This window comes from Uloborus diversus, chromosome 9, assembly GCF_026930045.1.
Source record: "Uloborus diversus isolate 005 chromosome 9, Udiv.v.3.1, whole genome shotgun sequence".
In the NCBI taxonomy this organism is placed as follows: Eukaryota; Metazoa; Arthropoda; class Arachnida; order Araneae; family Uloboridae; genus Uloborus; species Uloborus diversus.
The window spans coordinates 149094792-149115501 of record NC_072739.1 but is presented as its reverse complement, the minus strand read 5'-3'; the positions used below and the strand labels follow the sequence as shown (position 1 = coordinate 149115501).

The 20710-nt window shown below is 32.7% G+C and overlaps 1 protein-coding gene across 1 annotated transcript in view; it reads right to left on the bottom strand.

Moving 5' to 3' along the window:
• The window catches only part of LOC129230556 (protein gooseberry-like), a 128218-nt gene extending 109617 nt beyond the window's left edge, over positions 1–18601 (bottom strand). Inside the window, exon 1 of the mRNA XM_054864959.1 lies at positions 18523–18601. Coding sequence (XP_054720934.1) covers positions 18523–18601 — 79 coding nt within the window. The remainder of the gene's footprint in view (positions 1–18522) is intronic.
• Positions 18602–20710: the final 2109 nt, after the last annotated feature.

Here is a 20710-nt window from a genome sequence, read left to right as displayed (position 1 = left end):
TTCCAATCCTAGTATGTTAATATATGAACGCCTAAAGACCATATGTACGACCCCCCCCCCCACTCACTTCAGGAGAAAGTTCCGGTTGCGCTAATTATTTCAACAAATGTGGCTTGTATTTAACTCTTTAGTGCTCCCAATTACCCAATGCATTTCAAGACACATTCTAAAGATTTTTGTTTCAAAATCATATTTTGTTTCCAAAGTTATTTAATTCAAAACAAGCTCATTAAAATATTACAAAAGAAATTCTTTGCATTAACAGAACAGCTAGAACGAGGTAGATTCGAAATTTAAGGATGCAGAGTATTAAAAACAGTGGATTTGATCACGTAAATTTATCATGCATAGTTTATTATAAGGTGATTCCAATAGTTGTGCTCCGTATTTTTTGAGCATTCAAGCACAGCGTTGAAAATTTTACAACTTTTTACCGCTAATTCCGAATACTGCTTTTTGTCAAATAAAATAAGTAAATCTTGTAATGATTCAATTATATAAATGGTTGATTTAATTAAGCAGGGGTTTCAGCTTTTCAGGTTCTGTGCCCCCTTCGAACCGCAATGTGAGATCACACCACTCCCTCACCACTTGTGTTCAATATAAGTACTACTGCAATCGAATGCTAAAGTATGTTTATGATTGGCGAAGCTGGTTGATAAATGAAAACACAGAGAGCACAACCCCCCTTTTTTTGTCTTCTTTTTTCTTGTTCTAATAATATTAATATATTATTATTAGAACATATCAAATCCAAAAACCAAATAATAATAAATACACATTTATTTCAGGTACTTTAGGAGCTTGGGCGGTTGACCGTGTAATGTTACGGTATTTTACAATATTTATGAGAGGGCTTGGATATTTAATCTATTCACATTTGCGGCAAAATTGAGCAAATTATAGTTAGTTTTACTTTTTAATTTTATTTTTTCAAATACTCACGACACCCTTGAAATTCTTCTATATGCCCCTTAGAGAGTCCCCCTCCCTCTAGGTTGAGAACCACCGCATTAAATGGAGTGTTACTGACTTTAGAGTTTTACTTTTTTCGAGTAATGAAGAACACGTATCCTCCTGGGTTTGTTCCCTAGATTCATATGGTTCTAGCGTTTGAACTATGTTGTGGCTATTGAGGACTGATTAAAATTTTTTAACATTTTTGAAAGGCAGGTGTTGAAGGATAATTTCGTCCATAAAGAAATGCATATAAACTTGCTATCCATGCAATTGATAAAATAAGTAAAACCTATCATCACAACAAATCAGGCAGTAAAATCGTCCACATTATTAATGCAAAAGAATCTGTTTACTCCTTGTTCCAATTTCACGTTTTCAAAACTTTATAAAAAACGGCTGAATCTCGAATTTTCTTTCATCCCGTAAAATTCGAGATATACAGGTTCTACACACTATAGGGAGCAAAATAATGCTCTGAATTGTTTGTTAGCGAAACTGAAGCCACTCTTTACTTTTTTTTTTTTTTTTTTTGCATAACCACTCGTAATCACGATAAATATCGAATACAAAAGCTGAAAGGAATTTTCATTGAAAAAATAAAATAATTAATAATAATTGAAAAAAAAAAAAAAAAAAAAAAACTGGCCAGTAAGTATGTGTAGCGTGTAGTTGTTTATGGGAAAACAATATTTCAAGTAGTTTTGAAAGCAAATAAATAAAAGAAAGTAGAACAAAAAACGTGAACATAAATACATATTGTTCGAGGAAACTGAAGTTTGGTATAGGAAGGGTAGCAAAAAATCTTTTGATTGATGATTGCTTTTTTCCAACTCCCAAAGAATTCTAAACAGCTCTCTCTTGAGAAGGATGCTTTATGCGGGACAAAAACCCTATTTAGAAGCCTTTACAGGGAAGAAATCCATCATCCATTAAATAATTAGAAGCAATAATTTAAGAATCTCTGGCACTTTCGACTGAAATGTAATCCCCTAGTCAAAGCAAAAGACCCAAATCATTCGTCAAAAAACTTTCAAATGTGCGGCTTCATTAAAGCCCGAGAACAAGTGACTCATGTCCGAATTAAGTCCTGAAGAAGTCTTTGGGAAACTGACGACAAAGAAAAGCACGTTCCAGATCTCCCATGGAGGATTAGAGTCCTTCGCGCCGGCACGGTGACAGTTTCCGGCCTCCGTCACGCCATTTCACGATCATTTAGGCAGTCCTGGATCATTATTTATTCAAGTTTGCTTGGCACCCTTGACGACCGTTCTCTGACGGCAGGGGGAGGGGAGAAATGCAGATAATTAGGGCTGGCTACCGTGCGAGGATTCACGCTCCCGAGTTTTCAGGTTCACGCACGGAGCCGCCGATTATTTGGCGTGAGTGTCTTTTGCCCGTGACTTCTTCGCAACCCTTCCGCGGAATTGAATTAGATACAATGTCTTCCAAGACCATCTGCAATCTTCTCGTCCACTTAGTGTTTTTATTTTTATTTCATTCTTCGGCTCTTCTGTTGAAAATAAGAGATCTGGTGTGTGAAATTATCTACGTAAGAGTCATGGGTTTGTCATTGCTCACGACACATCTCTACGTCATCGTGTTCAGTTTCACACCGCTTACTTTAAAAATCAATCAAAGTTATTCTCTTGTCTTACAGAAAATACGGGTGTGACCAGCTCCCCCCGCCTAATTTCGTTTTACTGTGTGTTTGAATATCTAATTATTAGTCTTTTTATTAATCAGATGCATATTCATGAACTTGAATTTTTTTTTTCGAAAATACGGTTAGTACTATTATTTGCATGCGCACTCATGTATGTGTGCGTGAACGCAAAAGAGCTATATATAGCTCTTTTGCTATGTATAGCATATGCATTCTTAAAACGCTATCTTATCCCAAAGAATAAAATTTCAATGGTTTAGTGGTTTGAAATAAAGATGTAAAAAATTGGGGAAGAAAATAAGTACATGACATAGAAATTAAAGTAAATCTATGTAAATAAAACAGAGAATATATTATGTGTAAATGGTATGTATGTTCCCTATCCAAATCCACAGCTTACATCGGATCTCGACCAAATTTAAGGGAGGTACTTGGGTATTTAAGGTAGGGAGGTACTTGGGCACCCAAGAAGGAACGTGGGAAAGGGGGGGGGGGATCAAACGCCAAAAAAGGAACCGAACCATTCGAATTTTAATTTTAGGACCCGAAAATGGCATTTTTCTAGTTGGAGGCGAAAAAATGCTAGCAAAAACTAGAATAAATATCCATAGAAATCCTACCCCATATTTTTCTGCATCAGATAAAATTAGTTCAAATGTAATTAGATCATGAATCAGAACTGTTTTTAATTAATTTCATGCTAAAATGTAGGCGAGCCTTCAATTACAATTTCATTGTTGATCACGGTCGTTGTTGAACAATGCTTTCATTAATTTTATTCTTAAATATGAACAAATAAAATTCTAGCTTTTGATTTGAGGCTTTTCCTGTAAACGGGGGATTTAGAATTTGCCCTTTTTAGTTATTTTCTCGGTCTATCCCCAGTTTCGCCGACATTTCAAATTTCCTCCCTCCCCCTTTAATATATCCAAAGGTATGGTTAAAACTAAAAAACAGAAAAAAAATATGGTATGCAGGGAAAAACAGTAAATAAATAAAGAAAAAAATGAAAAAAAACCACGCCGTACCTTTCTTGCAAGATTCTACATTGAACCTATCATTAATATTTATCTCTAAGAGAAAAATTTCTAGGATGGGAGTTGAGAAAGATTTCAATGGGACGTGTGTGTCCCATTGGTCTGTTTTAGCGTCCCAGTGATATATATCACGATACATATCCGATATTTATTTTGAAAATATCATGATACTTTGATATTTTCTTCTTTTAAAAAAAAATGTATTTTTAGTATAAAAATTATCATACTAATCATAATAATATTGCTCATTTATTATTAAAAATAACCAAAAAAGTTATGTGCTATATTTTTATGATGTATTAATATATCATTAATATTTACAATGTAATGAAATATTCCTTTTTTATTTAATATTCATAAAATTATTAGTAATGTAACAATTTTAATTAATATTAAAACTGCCTAATTAAGTATTATAAGTATTAAACATTGGTCAGGAAAAAAAAATGTCCTATGACTATGTACCGACTAATGCATACTTTTTATTTCAGAATCATATCTGTGTAAAAGTAGCTAACAAGAAAAATGAATAAAACAGCTAATGCTAAATTAACTCCATTAAAATTGATAAAAATGTTAAATGATATGAATGATAAAAGAAACCTTAATTTTAAGTCTGTATATTGTAATAACAATATAAGAAAATAAAGAGTGATTTGAAAATGCATTTACTATTTTGAAGACTAGTTTGTGCTGATTAAAAATATCGGATATATATCAAAATATCCGATATATACAAAATATCGGATATTTTCGATCTTTTGGAAAATATCATGATGTTTTCGAACTCTGGTTGAAAAAGAGAGATGAAATGAGAAGACATCTGCCTGCTCCAGCTAGGTTATTCACTACTCCAAAACTTCAATAATGAAATTAATTTCATTAAATAGTTGTTTTTGAAAAATTACATAGCTAAAACAAGTTTTGGAACATTATTCCCAATCTATATCGACTTTTTGTTCGAGAATTATTTAAAATTGTTTGAATTATCAAAATAATATTCATGAAATTTCCCATTAATATGATTTAACTTTCCAATTAAAGTAGGTTCAAAACTAGAGTTTTTTTAGTATTTTTTTGAAATCCAACCAATTTTTCTAGTTTTTCCAGATTTTGCCATTGTCCCGCCAAAATGAACAAGAAGCAACAAACAGGGAGTATAACAAAAATTTAAAATTAAAAACGTCTAAAGTTTATCGATTTATAACAAGACGTAAGAATTTTAATTGATTGCGATTAGGTTATTATTTTCTGATAAATTCTTGATTAAATAATGCATAGGAGGCATATGAATAAATTACAACCATGTTGTTGTACTTGGCCTCAAAGAAATAAATATGCTTTTTCTTCAAAGTTATGGGTCATCCAGGTATTAATACCAATGCATGACACTTTCTGCAACAGAATCATATCCCTTGTTACCCTGTTGCTGTAGATTTACGCAGATACAGACAATGGAGCGATAAAGTATCACGTGAAACATTTTTGTGAAACTTTTACACGTTTATCTTTTCTTTTACATGTTAGTTCATTTACGAAACATCCTTCTGCATTTGATGGACGGAGCGTGCGTGAAAAATATTGTCGCACAAAAACAATGCATCCGAACCGATGAAGTACAATAATAAAAAAAAAAAAAAATATTTGACTGTGGGGAGGTTTATATATTATATTACAAACATTTGAGAATTTGGAATTGACTTAAAATAAGCATTAGAATTTACGCTAGTGCTGGTGAAAAATGACGTGCCTTATATTGGCAGTAAGCTCGATTAATTTATTAAAGATTAAAGCCATTATTAAATAAACAAAGGAACACTAACTTTAAGCTGTCTTATCCGAAAATTACGTACAATTGCCCCCCCCCCCATATATATATATATATATATATATATATATATATATATATATATATATATATATATATATATATATATATATATATATATATATATATATATATATATATATATATAGATATAGATATAAAAGAAAACTGTGGGACAATTCCTTCACTTTTTATTGATAGATTTAATGAAGAAAGTAGTGCCTAAATTTCAGCTAAGCCTACAAAGGTTCGAGCTAAAAACGCAAATTACTCTCGCCGTAATTAAGTTACAGCATTGAAACAAATTGTTTAGAACGCGGAAAACTCTACCGTTTTCAAAGATATATAATACTAATTTGTGCAAGTAGTTTTTCACTCCACTATATTCGGGAATTTATGTGAAATTTGGGCCTAAATTGGAATAAAAAAAAGAACAGCAAATTAAAATATCGGATTTTTTTCGAATTATAGCCTTTGTTACTCAGTAAGAAAGCTCCTTTCATATAGTGAAGGAATTTTTCAAATAGGTGCAGTGGTTCCGGAGATTACCTGGAACATATAAACACACAAAAATTCGCCCTCTCTCTTTATAATACAGTTTGCTCTCTATTTAACGACTTTCAAGGGACCGTAAAAAATCGTCCTTAAATAGAATGCTTTTAACACTATAGTGGACCATCTGGGACCGCGAAAAGCCGTCGTTAAATAGAGAAAGTCGTTAAATAGAGCGTCGTTAAACAGAGAGCCAACTGTATTAGTATAGATAGCTATGTAATTTAAAGATTTTTTTCCCATCAAAACTATTAGATTTTAAGAAGTTTTATTTCAAATGCGAAAAGTAATACAAGCACGAAGTTTTGTTTGTGAAAAGTTTTGCACGCACGACATTTTGACTACGCGAATTTTGTCCAAGCGAAGGTTTGACCGTGCGAAGTTTTGTCCACGCGAAGTTTTGACCGCGCGAAGTATTGTCCACACGAAGTTTTGACTGCGCGAAGTATTGTCCAAACGAAGTTTTGTCCACGCGAAGTTTCGGCCGCGAAGCTTTGTCCGGCGAAGTTTTGACTTATTACCATTCCGAACGTAGTATTGATGCAACAAGATTCCAATGAACACACTTCATTGGCCTCAAAAACTGGGACAGATGACCACAGTAAACACAATTTTCAATTCAAAGTTTCACTTCAAATTTTTATGGAAAAACACGCGAAATATAAAAAAATTGGAAATTTTTGTTCAACGGTTTTTTTTGAAAGAAATCATCATAATAATAATAATAATAATAATAATAATAATAAAAAACGGCTTTACGTTTCATTTTGTCTTGTTTGTTCTGCTAATTAGCTATTTTTACTGTCAACTGTTTTTTCTCGTTGCTGTTATTGGATATCTTTACATTTAAAAGCTTTTTTTTTTTTTTGTATTGAAAAAGGTGTTTCTTGAAAACCCAAAAATAGTGTATTGCAGTAATCTGCAAATTTTGCACAATTTAACGTTGTTATATATTGTTTCACTTTTTTGCACAAAGGTTTTTTTTTTTAGAGAGGGTTAAAACCCTCGTTAATTAAGTCAATTATTTATTCTTCAAGCAAATGAATGGATCAATCGATAATTTTGAACTTAGAAGAGAAGAGGGAGCAATGCTCCTTTACTTAAGTGAAGAGGCTTTCCTCCCCCTATCCTTGGCGATGGAGATGAGGAGGCTATTAACTCTTTAAGAATGATTATAATAACTAAACTGCAAAATTTAGTTCATAATTGAGGTAGTGAGAAGCAAAGGAATGAAAGTGAACATTTTCAAGTCTTGAGTAAAACAAGTTTAAAGATAATGTCCTAGGTTGACTTTCATTGAAAAGTTTTTCTAAATCATGCTGTATAACAATCCCTATCAGAGCTACTAGTACTATCTCTCTCCCCCAAGACAGAGGAGAGGTTCACCTACCATGTGTACTGGTTATCTCCAAATTTTTAATGCTGCCACTTTCAGCCCTTTGATTCTTACTACCTCAATTGACATTGAGAAATCTACAAAGGTACGAAAAGTGATACTCAAATATCTATTACATTTTAGTATTTTGTTAAAGATTTACTTCTAATTTTAGTTTGTTTGCTTAAGTTTGTTTTTGCTTCAGTTTGTTTACTTAAGAACGTTCGGACTTAGCTTAAACCCTGTTTTGAAGTCTAAAAAATAAGAAGTGATGCATTGTTGGATAGAAGTGACCCACTCTGTTTAAAATTGACTCAAATTATTGTACGTAAATTTTGCTGTCATAAGAAAGTTTATCAATAAAAAAGTAGTTTAAAGGATTAATTCAAATTATTTCATCTTACTTTCCAACCTCCTAATATGCCGAATGTATGGTACAGGAAAAAAATGGTTGGTAAATAATATTAATCGTTAAGCTTTGAGAAGGAATGCAATTTTTGATTGCCTAAAGTATTTTCCGTATAGCAGGAAAAGTTGGCAGTAAGTTTGAAAAGCCCACAAACTTTAAATTAATAACAGATATTTTCAATTTAGCGAATGAAGCAAACGTAATGGACAATTAATCAGGTTAATGATTAATTAATTAGGTAGATATTTTGGAATAATCAAATGCACTTAGAGATTAGAAGACGTTCAAACTAATCAATGCAAGATTGTACAACTCGTCAAAATTTGGTGCAGATCAAAGGGAAAATTAGGTGCTCGTGGAAAAGTTCTCAAAAAAAAATGGGGGGGGGGGGGGGACAGAAATGAATTTGTCGCCAGGCCATATAGCTGCATATGTGATATTGTGGAGAAAAACTAAGTGAAGAACAAAACAAAATAGCTTTTATTTCTCTAAGTTCATTGAAGAATGAATGTGCCTACTGTTTATTACTTCTTTGCCCCCTCCCCCCCCTTTCTTTTTTAAAGTTCAGAAGAGCCATTTTCCAAGTTTATGTTCAAAACTAAACGTCCATAGGTAATACAATACGTTACAGAAACCTTGTGGTACTAATTAAGTATAAATGGTGAGTTTTTTGACATTTAGAAATTTTAGAACATGAATCAGGACATCAAATGTTTAATTAGTTTACAAGAAATTAAGTACAAAAGAAAAAAAATAATCTTTTTTTTTTGATAATTTATTATTAATCATCAAGTGCTGATCAACTAAGTTTTATTTTTACTCAAAAGAAAATAGAAACTTCAAAAATCGTGACACGGAAGGCTTTTTAGATTAATAAAATTACTAGTAACTTATTGTTTTAGTTATTAAAAAAAATATTCAGAATTAAAAAACTGGATTGAGCAATTTTTACATTCGTTACTATTTTAATAGCATAACAAATTGATTTGCAGTAAAATTTATACTTATTTTAACTAATTCAATTGATAAAGTGTAAATTATAATTATTTTACTATGAGGAAATTTTGTGTTTATTAAAAATATCAAATGTCAGTATTTGAGTTTTCGACTTGTTTTTAACACGTAACGTCGTCAAGTCAAAAAAAAAATTTTTTTTTCTTGGAAGTCAAAGGCCCTGCTTAAATATGCTAGCATTTGTAAAATTAGGTGCTAGATTTTTCTGATATTTTAAATTATTACGCGATTAGTATAATGCATTGCATACAAATACAGTGGCTCCCAAAAGTCTTCGTACACCTACGACTTTCAACGAAATCGGCCCCAATCCATTGGTTAGAATTAATATTTCGGAATAGGTATTTAATTTTAAGATCTATGATTAATTTTTACCAAAACTACATGAAAAGTTTTTAAAAAATTTTAAAACTTAATTTTTAAAAAATCAAACACCAAAAAGTGCCGGAAATTCTATGTCACAAAAGTCTTCGTACACTTTATAAAATGTCTATTTATTATTGAGTAATCTAACTTTTTATTAAGTTATTAATTAGTAGAATGTTGTACAGTATTCATAACACCATTTAAACGTCTGGGAATAGATTTCATTCTTTCTCTTTCCCTTTTTTTTTGCGTAGTTTCTGAGTAAGTGTTCAACCACACTTCGAGTCTTACTGTTTCTAGCTCTATTTTCGTTTTAAAGCCGTATTTTCGTAATCTAGCCTATAGATATCTCTAAATACGTTACATTAGGTTCAAAGCTGGAGATTGAGGGTTTTTTTTTCTGAATTTTAGGACGATTTTTGAGGCACTAGACGCAAACGTTGAAAACCGAGTTCTTCATATCGTTATCTTGATAAAAAACAAAGTTGTTTCCAATAACCAAATTTTTGGTTAAGAGTTCAAAATTGGTTTTTAAAATATTTAAAGGAACAGTATGATTCATTATTTCATCAAAAATTTCCAAACTACCAAGTCCTGATGCTGATATGCACCCTCACACTAGAACACATCCACCGTCGTGATTAACTGATCCAACTAAGTTCTTAAGATTAAGTTCCTAATTTTTTCTTCTACTTACAATTATGCAACAATTTAACCAAAAATGTTGAATTTATTTTTATCTGTAAACAAGACGTAATTCTAAAACGTTTTTAGCTTATTAATCCTTGATTTTGTGACGAAAAGCGTAAGCTTTGTGTTTTTCGTGCGAACAAGAAAATTTCTGCGGGAAGAGCTATTTAATCCAGCTAATCAGAGAACTTTTAAAATTTTAGGTGAAAATTAAACGTAAAATTTTTTTAAAACTCTGTAGAAACTTTTACAGCACTCAAATGTGTATTTTTAATAATTTTTTCAACTTCAAATCTCTGATCACGTTTTGTCAACTTTGCCGGTTGACCTTTTCTTACCTTGTTTTCGGTCCGATTCCTTTGTTTAAAGCATTTTATCAAACAATCTACTATACAAACAAATAAATTAACTAATTTAGAGTCATTTCAAACCAATTTACCGCAACTGTGGGAAACAAATTCGAATCTTGAATGGTGTTTGGGGTTTTTTACGAATACCAGTGATTTTATAGCAATAAGCACAATATTAAGAAATAAATAAACAAAAAAATAAAACCAAATGACTTATAAGGGTCAACACAATGCAAAAATAATAATAAAACGGCATATGATAATTTTAATCATGAATTTATTCGAAAATATTTGAGTGTACGATGACTTTTGTGGCGTGTTATTTCTCTGTCTCTTCGTTTTCTGACCCATTTCAAAAAGTAGATCCGTTAATATTTTGAAAAAACCAATGGGTTGTGTTTAGAATGACATAGGAATGATGTGAAAAAATATTGGACTCCATATTCGAATTCAGTTTCGAGTTATTTTGGTTTTACTAAAAAATTTCAAAGTGTACGAACACTTTTGGGAGCCACTGTAGGTCGAAACTGAGGTCTGTCAGGTCATTTAAATTTCTTAGCATTTGTATAATAGTTGCTAGATTTTCCTGATATTTTAAATTCGTATGTGATCAGCAGAATGCATTGCATACAAATTCAAATACGTCAAAACTAAGGTCTGTCAGATCATTTAAATTTGTTAGCATTTGTACAATTAGGAGCTAATTTTTCTGACGTTTTAAATTATTACGTGATTAGTAGAATGCATACTAATACTAATACGTCAAAACTAGGGTACGTCAAACCATTTAAATTTATTATAGTATTTGTATAATTAGGAGCTAGTTTTTTCTGATATTTAAAATTATTACGTGATTAGTAGAATGCATACTAATACTAAATACGTCAAAACGGAGGTCTGACAGATCATTTAAATTTGCTAGCATTTGTATAATTTAGTTGTTAAATTTTTCTGATCTTTGAAATTATTATGCGATTAGTAGAATAAGAATGTATACAAATATGTCAACACTGATGACTGACAGATTACACTGTTCGGCCAAAAAAACCCTTCAAAATGCTTCTGACATTTCGTCGGCTGATTATTATGTAAAATGACCCCCTGAATCCGAATATGACCTCCGTTTATCCCTATACTTACCTTTTCTTTTTTTAAAGCCCCCCTCCCCCCAAGTTTTTTTCAATTTTCCTTAGTTTCAGAGTTTTATTTTTTGGAGGTGAAAGAAGCTTTATATTAACTACTAACTAGTTTTGGCGGGCAAGAGAGGTTCGAAGTTTAAGATCATGAACACCGATAGCAAAAGGGGGGACTTGGGGAGTATAACCCCCCTCCCCCCAAATATTAGAAAAATTACAAAAAACGATCTTTGTATTGTTTTTTTTTTTTAAGATGTTTTTAAAAAAAATTTCGGTGCAGAATGAGAGTATAAAACTCGCTTCTATGACTCCCATGTCCAAAAAAAATTTTGCGATATTAAAAAAAAAAAAACTGTCTTGTGAATGTCGCACGTTGCATACGAGTTGAATCGCAGGTCTTCATTCAAAAAGGCCTTCTTCTGGCTGATTCTTATGTAAAATGACCCCTTGTTTCCAAATACGACCACCTTTCCCCCATCACGTCCCCATATGCACAAGATTTTGAACTTAACACATCTCAAGTCATTCAAAATAATGCTTGCGGTTATTATAATGCTCTTTTCCCCCTCCAAATAAAAAAAGGGCTCTGGATCACAGGAGGAGAGGGGGAGGTTCTAAAAAGGGGGCGTGATGGGGGGATAGGTGGTCGTATTTGGAAACAAGGGGTCATTTTACATAAGAATCAGCCAGAAGATTGTCTTTTTGAATGAAGACCTGCGATTCAACTCGTATGCAACGTGCGACATTCACATGATAGTTTTTTTTTTTTTTTAATTATTATTATTTTTTTTTTTTTTTTTTTACATCGCGAAAAATTTTTTGGACATAGGTGTCATAAAAGCGAGTCTTATACTCTCCTTTTGCACCAATTTTTTTTTTTGCAAACATCTTTTTAAAAAAAAGCAGAATAAAAAGATCGTTTTTCGTAATTTTTCTAATATTTTTTGAGGGGAGAGGGGTATACCCCCCCAAGTCCCCCTTTTTGCGATCAGTGTCCATGATCTTGAACTTTGAACCTCTCTTTCCCACCAAAACTATCTTAGCTGTTAATATAAAGCTCCTTTCGCCTCCAAAATAATAATAATAATAATAATAATTGCTCTAAAACTAAGGAAAATTGAAGAAAACTTGGGGGGCTTAAAAAAAATGGTATGCATAGGGGGGGAAAACGGAGGTCATATTTGGATTCAGGAGTCATTTAACATTAGAATCAGCCGACGAAATATCAGAAGCATTTTGAAGGGTTTTTTTTTTTTTTTTTTTGCCGCACAGTGTTATTCTTAACAAAATCCTTTTGACTCTTAATTTTTCTTTAAATAGTTTTATTTTTTAAAAATGTTCGCAAATTAATTTAACTGAATTAAAAAGTTTATTCATCAAATGTCTAATTAAAACGATATTTTCCATTAACATAGTGTCAATGAAAAAGTTTTAAGTTTGATGCATCATAGTAATTTTTAATGCTACCTGAAAAGATTGGATTTCTAAACGATGTTTCTCACAAGGGAGGTTGGGGGAGTTGAGGCTCGTTGGACAGGTTACAAGTCTCTCAATTAGTATTTATATTTCTTTTTAATCTCATTTTGTGTTAATAGTAGGTCCTAGTGGTTCTTCAAATCCTTCGATGAAATCATACCCTACGGAGGTAAAGTAAGACAAACAACGTTAGAAAAAGCACAAATTTGCAAATTACAGCAGACGGTTACTGACATTTTCTTTTCTTTTTGTTTAAGCTTCTGCTTAATCTTTGTCCAATTGAATTCTTTCTTTCTGGGTTTCGTACCTAAGAGAAAGCTCTTGGCCTTTGCTTGCATTCCTATTGGTTCCTGATTGGTTTATAACTTTGTCATTGGTGTTTGGCTAATCCGCTGTTTTTATCTTTTATGCTGCATGCTTGTCTGCTCTTAGCTTTCGTCGGATGTCTTTTCATCCATAAGCTCATTATTTTTTGCATTGAAAAAGGCGTTCCCTGTAACGCCGAAACACATGTCTGCTGTAATTTGCAAATTTGTGCTTTTTCTAACGTTGTTTGTCTTACTTTACTGTTCAGCACAAAGGTATTTATTTATCTTCTACGGAGGTGTTTTACTGTTTTTATTGCAGCAAGAATGCTAGTACAGCTGAATAACATACAGAAACCAGCAACTTTATTTTTATAACTGGTTTCATTAAAATTGTCGTAATGGATTGAATTCCAGTCATAAGAAGAGTTATTTTATCAAATAACTGTTTTCTTAGTTTCCTGACTAAGGACGAAAAAAAAAAAAAAAAAGGAAAAAGACTACATTTTTTTAATCCCAGAGTACAATGTATGTTGATCTCCTTTTTGGGAGTATGTAGGAATACAGACCATCTACACCTAAAAAGTAAATTTAAGACATTGATTTCTATCAGATACACAGACAGTTTTTTTTTTTTAGTTATTTTTTTTTTTTAAAGTTATGAAACACTTCTTGACATTTTTTAGAGGAGTGAAATATTTGAAAACAGTGAAGGTCATAATACACTGAAATTCCGTTACAACGAATATCAATACAACAAAATATCCATTGCAACAAAATAAACTTACAACTTGAATGTCATCGTAAAGAATTTACCATAACAACGAATAAAATTCGTGGTTCCAGGAAATTCGTTGTAACGAGATTTCACTATACAGTCAAATACCGTTACAACGATCTCCAAGGGACTACCACAAATTTTAATCGTAGTAACTGGAATTTCGTTGTAATGGAATTTCAAGAAATTTGGGCTGAAAATTTATTTTGTTGAAACAGATATTTCGTTGCATTGGTATTCGTTGTAACGGGATTTCACGGTAGTGATCAATGATCAATTCCATAAAACTCTTATAATCAAATGATAAATGTGACAGATTTTTTTCTTTCTTTCTTTCTTTTTTTTTTTTAAGCTTTTAATTTGAATAGTCCATTTTCTGCCAAAACAAGAAATCGGCTCGGGAGTCGTCCAGTATTCATCTCAGAAATATTCATTAGAATATTCTTTGCCAACTGAAATATACATTAGATTTTAAATATAAGTTATAAAAGTTAATTGTTTGAGATTTCTTTTTTAATATTTTTTTGCATTTAAAAATAATTACTGCTTTAAATTTCTTTTAACAATCAAACATGTTTGTTCGGAGGCAATAATAAATTCAACAAGCTTTATTGATACTAAAAATTTATGCTTTTTTATTTCAAATAGAAAAATTTCCCATCACATTAAAAGATTACATTTCGTTACATTACAATATCGAATAACATACAATCATTTTTGTAATCGATGTTCTTCGTGTAATGTTGGCAGAAGCACCCCGGTGTTGGAGCTCCATAGTCTATTTTTAAAAGTTCTGCTTTGAAACAAATGTTCAAAAAAGAAAAAGAAAAAGAAAGCGATCAGAACACGTTAAAAAATCTTTTTTAAAATGAAAAATATGAAGTTAATTTTATGTGAAATATCCGACTCAAAATTATTTATTTTTTGACGAGTTAAAAAAAGAAAACTAGAAAGACGAACCAATGTGCTCTGACATTCCTATCGGGAAAAAAAGGACAGCACTGCATTTATGTCGAGAGAAAATAATGTAAAAACTTATTCCTAAATTGTGCAGCAGATGTAGCAGCTTTGTCTAGAACTCATTCCGGTAATGAATGAAAAATGATAAAATTAAGGTAAAAAATTGCAAAAGCACTCGAATGGAGAAATTTCATTTATTCTTGGAACCTTAAAACTTTTTCTACGTTGAAAGTGGCAACAAATTTGGTTTAAACACATGAATTACCATTTTTTCTGCCCACATTTGTGAAAAACTTTTGAAAAGCATTAATTCCCACTCACATTCTAGTCACTCACGGGCGCATTTAAAGGAGGTGCCGTTAGAGCCCCGCGGGTTTAATACTGACCGGCCAAAGATCCTCCGTGTTTGCTCAGGTGATTGGTGCACGTTAAAATTTGGTGTGGTCAGCCGACCAAGTTCTCATCAAAAATTAAAGCCTCTACCGGGCCTGGATCAAGAGTTCTTAGGCCCCAGGTCTAGATAAAAATTATCGAAATGTTGATAGACGGTGCTTCCATCTATTTGTTAATGTATCGATTATTTAAAAAAAAAAAAAATCAAAAAGCTTCATAACAGCACTAATAGACAAAAACGGCTTTTAAAATGATTAAAATAATGTCAAGAGCTGCACTTGATTCTATTTTCCCCCCTTTTTTAAGAGATGAAACAAAAATCAGAATTTAAATCAAATGCAGTTAAAGGCTAATTTTTTTTATCAAAAGGAGACATATCCATTTTCCAAAGATGTTCAGGAGATGTGAGGGGGGGACGAACTGGGCTAGAGCAAAATAATTTTATCACCTGTTTTCAGTACAGAATGGGGTCGTTTCCAAAATTTTAAAAGTATTTTTTTTTTTGAAAGAGCATGCTTAAAAACATAGGATCTGGCCATTTTTTAAATAATTGGTTTAAGTTTAATATTTTTAAAAAAATACTTAAATCGGTGCGCTTTCATTCTTTACGTTTCTGCCAATGACATCACAAATGATGAAATGCCATTCAGTGTTGTCATTCACAGAGCAAAATATTTAATACGCATCTTTACTCACGTGTATTGGTAACGATATGGTTGATAGCAAGCGTAGAGCGTAATTTTAATTCGCTTCTTGATTATCATAACGTGGAAATGCGGAAGAAAGATGCGCCAAATAGCATCATTTGTGACGTCATCAAGACCACTAACTGTAGGGAAAAGGAAAGTATTTTCAGGGTCCATGTTTTTTTTTTTTTTTTTTTGCTTATTCTATCAATTTCAATGACTAAAAGTACTACTTTTGACTGAAGGAAACAACCCCATTAGCACAAAAGCACAGCAAATCATGGCCCAAAGTAAGAAATGTTTGTGTAAAAAATAAAAATAAAGAAAGAAAGAAAGAAAGAAAAACTAAGGCTATATCGCCATCTTAATTTTAGATATGAGCAGGGCCTGATTAAGATATCGAGGGGCCCTAGGCCAAATACTTTTTTGGGGCCCTCTGTATTATTCAAACTTTACAACTTTAGCCATTGGCTGAAACAATTTTAGCGATAGACTAAAATAAGTTCAGCCATTCGGGGGCCCCTAAATATTGGGGGTCCTAGGCCACGGCCTAGTTGGTCTATTCAGTAGTCAAGCCCTGGGTATGTATCCTTTTGAACGAAAACCTGAATGTTGAGAATTCCAATTTCACCGAAACGTAATATTTCACCTTCTCATATTCTCTTATTGAAGTACATGAACCTAAAACTAGCAGATTAAAATTTGAGGATTTTGGGCACGTGTTCTTTTGAATCTAAAAGTCTTCGTACAACAAATTCGTTCAGGATATGTCCCCTTTTGTTCAAAATAAAAAATGTAGAGGGCGAATTTGTTACCTTTAATCAAAAAGTCAAATTGTACCCTTAAATAAAATAGGATTTGCCTCGTCTGGACTTCTTGAGAGTAAATGATTTGATTAAGATCATCTGCAAGATTTAGAAAATGTTACAAAATTAGTTTTTTTTTAAAGTGGATATGTTCCCTTTTTATAAATTATTCTACAATTTATTTAACAATGTACTTGAAGGTTCTAAAGATTTTTCATTGTTCTTTTAAGAAAACAGTCCCAGAACACAGCAGTATCAGGCCACGGCCCCTAACTCCCACACTTTTTTTGATTCCCCCCCCCCCCCCCCCTCCAACTTTTTTCGTGCACCAACCGTCTATGAGACCCGCTAAGCTTAAGTTTTTCAAAAAAAAAAAAAAGTTAGAAGTTATATTTAGTACAAAAAATATAAAAATGAAGAAATACACTATAATCGAGTGTATACGACGAAGAATTTTTTCAAAACAAAATAAATAATAGGTACACAATGTTGTATATTTCTGAATGAACCTGAATTCCTGAAGTAATTTTACTGCAACGAATGATGATTCAGAAACAGTGTTCTGTTTACCTGAATGGGCATTAAAATGTGTTCCAAATGAGCTCTATTAAGAAAAAAAATGTGCTCAGAATCTGTTCCGCTCAGGATATTTCTGAAATTTAAACTTAGGAACACCTTTGAGAAAAGATTGGAAAAGGGGGAGGCATTCGAAAACAGATTGGAAACGCATTTCTGCGCACTTCTTTTCAATGCATTTTGATTGACTATTGATTTCTTGTTCTTAGCTTTTAAATTCGTTTCGCAGAGGTATTTAAACTTTAAATCCTACAACGGAACAATCAATTACACACTTAATTATAGTATGGAGTAGCGCTCATTTTCGGACAAATATGCTAAAAACTTTGGTTTACCAAAATTTTGTTAGCAAATAAAAAAAAGGTATTTTTTTCTTTTTTTTTTGTGCTTTTATAATATTTGCGCTTCACAGTAAATATATTCAACAAGCATGTCGTTCGGCATTCCAAATATTTTTTAACATGTTCCGACCAGTTCCTTTAGACTAAAAAAAAAAAAAAAAAACCTTGGCGGCTAGTTTAGTTCTTTTTAAACACGACTTTCAGATTAAATATACACTTGATTTTTCTACTTTGACATCTCCAGGTGCGCCCACCTCCCAAGAGCAATGATGTCTCTTCCTAAATACCACAAAGAACCTTTTACCTACCTTTTGAGGGGGGCCCCACAAAACCTCCTCAAAAGAAAAAAAAAGCCCCTAAAATCAGCCCTTTCTCTAAAAATTTCAATAGCACAGTCTGCGCCATGATCCCCCAAGCACCCATGGTATCTGAGGAATAATTTGTTTGCCATCTTAATGTTTTTGCAATTTTTGTCGATCTCTGTTAATCGATTCAAACAATAAATCCCCCCCCCCTCCTCATGACGATGATCCCCCTCATCTCTTCTCAAGAATGATAAAAATTAAGAGTCGTACTGCCTAAGCAATTAGTGCAATCATTTAATACATAATCAACTCATAAAGTTAAAATAAAAAAAAAGAGAGAGAGAACAACTTATAATTGCATAAAATTGCAGATTACTACAATTTTGTGGAATATCACGTCGTTATTTCCTTCTTTACTTTTCAAGCACAAAGGTATTTAATTCACTTTCACTCATAAAGTATTTAATTATCGCGAGTATGATCATCTAATCGTAAATACAAATCAAAAGTTCCTACCTTGGAAGGGGTAAGTAGCAGGATATAAAGGCCTGAGTCCAGATATACAATCAGTAGTCCATCTAAAACAGGGGGCCATATCTGTCCCCTGAAACTGCTCCACACTACGGGAATCCAGAATTAAAAAAACACGTTCTTCGAACGAGGACAAACAGTCAGCTCGTGTTCTGTCTGCCTACCGTCACTGAATATCAACACAACACAATCGTTGCCAAATCGGTTTTACCAAAAACTAAACTGCACAAGAACTGCTTTGACTGGAGGCGGAGCTTGACGAAGCAGAACACAACTTCTGATTGGACGGCGGTGAGAACAGAGGGATTTTTTGCGCGGTTCCCGCCCACTTGCAGTGAAAAGAACATGCGGTCAGAGCGAGCCGCGCTAGTCAACTGTCAATAACTTTTTGAAAAGAGGGTAAGCTAAGCGACCCCCCTGCAAAACGGGGCGTGTTGAAAATGTCATTCTGCTGTCAACCGCTAGGTAGTAATCCCTAAGAAAATGGATAGTAATCCAGAGCATTGCCACTGCTGATGTTATTTTTCAAAGGTGTTAAATGTTTGAGCGATTACCGAAAACCCTAAAAAAAAGTTGCTTCGAATGCATATTATTCAAAGGACACGCTTTGAAGTGAAACTAATATTTTTTGCACAAAAGAAGTAACGGAAAATCGAAACATTATGTTTGATGAATTTTATGGGTATTTTCAAAAATGAACCAGTCCTTCAATGAAGGGTAGTAAGTTTGCGTCACTTTTTCTTTTTTTCGTCGACAGTATGTTTACATCTTTCCGGATTTCGCAAGAAGTTATGCTGAAAAAAAATTCCTGATGACGTCAGTGATTTAATTTCAGCAATTGGATTACTAGACCGGGATCTGAAGGGGGTTGAGCATGCATGGAAAGGCTGACGCAATATTATTTCTGATTATTGTTACAGGCACGATGGTGATTATGAAACCACATGTCGTCGCCCCCCTGGGTGGTCGACAACCCCGGGGGAGGGGGGAAAGCAGTGAGGGGAGTCGTTTGCTAAAACACTCATAACTCGCGAACTATTTGAGATAAAACACTGAAAAAAGTGGATATCGACGCAACAAAACAAGGGCTTCATAAAAGCTAAATATGATTACGGACCTATCTTTGTTGGTGTCTGAGTAAAATTCCATTTTTCGCAAACAAGCAAAATTTTTGAATAAAATGCGCAAAACAAACTTTTTTTGACCAAAATAAATTCCAAATCAAAATTGTTTGATTATTTTTTCAAATGAAGTCCAAAATATCATTATTCAGTTTGTTAAAATCATTTAAGTACTGTTAACGCGTTGAAAAACAAAATGACAGTAGCAAGCTCGAACACGATTTGCATTATAGTTCAGGATCTGAAGGGGTATTTTGAGCATGCATGGAAGAACTGACGCAAAATTATTTCTGATTAATGTCACAGGCACTATAGTGATTATGAAACCACATGTTTTCGCCCCCCTGGATGGTCGACAACCCCGGGGGAGGGGGGAAGTTAGTGGGGGGAGCCGTTTGCTAAAACACTCATAACTCGCGAACTATTTGAAACAAAACACTGAAAAAAGTGGCAATCGACGCAACAAAACAAGGGCTTCATAAAAGCTAAATATGACTATGATCATATCTTTGTTAATTTCTGAGTAAAATTCTATTTTTCGCAAACAAGCAAAAAATTTGAATAAAATACGCATTTTTTTTTTTTTTTTTTTTCAAATTATCAAAATTATTTAACTGTTTAAGGAACCAATACAATCTGAAATATCATTATCCAGTTTGTTTAAAATTACTTAAATATTATCAAAGCGTTGAAAAGTGAAATAAAAGCAAGCTCAAAAAGCATTTGAGGTAATTCACAAAAGGAAAAAAAAAAACAAGTTTGCGGAATGTACCTTGAAGACTCGACATAAACCAAAGTAAATTTTGTGGCTCTCCTGTTTTGGTGGTTCTATTTCGTAATATTATCAAAACAATGTCCCAGTTAAGTTATTACTTAATTACTTAACCTTTAACGCATTATAGCTGTTTAGTATATGTCACAATGGGACTTTTTTTTTTTTAATTAAAACTTGGAAATTTGCAAGTACAAAGTAATTACGGAAAGGATAAATGATCAGGATAACCCTTTTGCAGATTTTACACCTGAGTTATGAAACATAGTGAGCGAGGCTA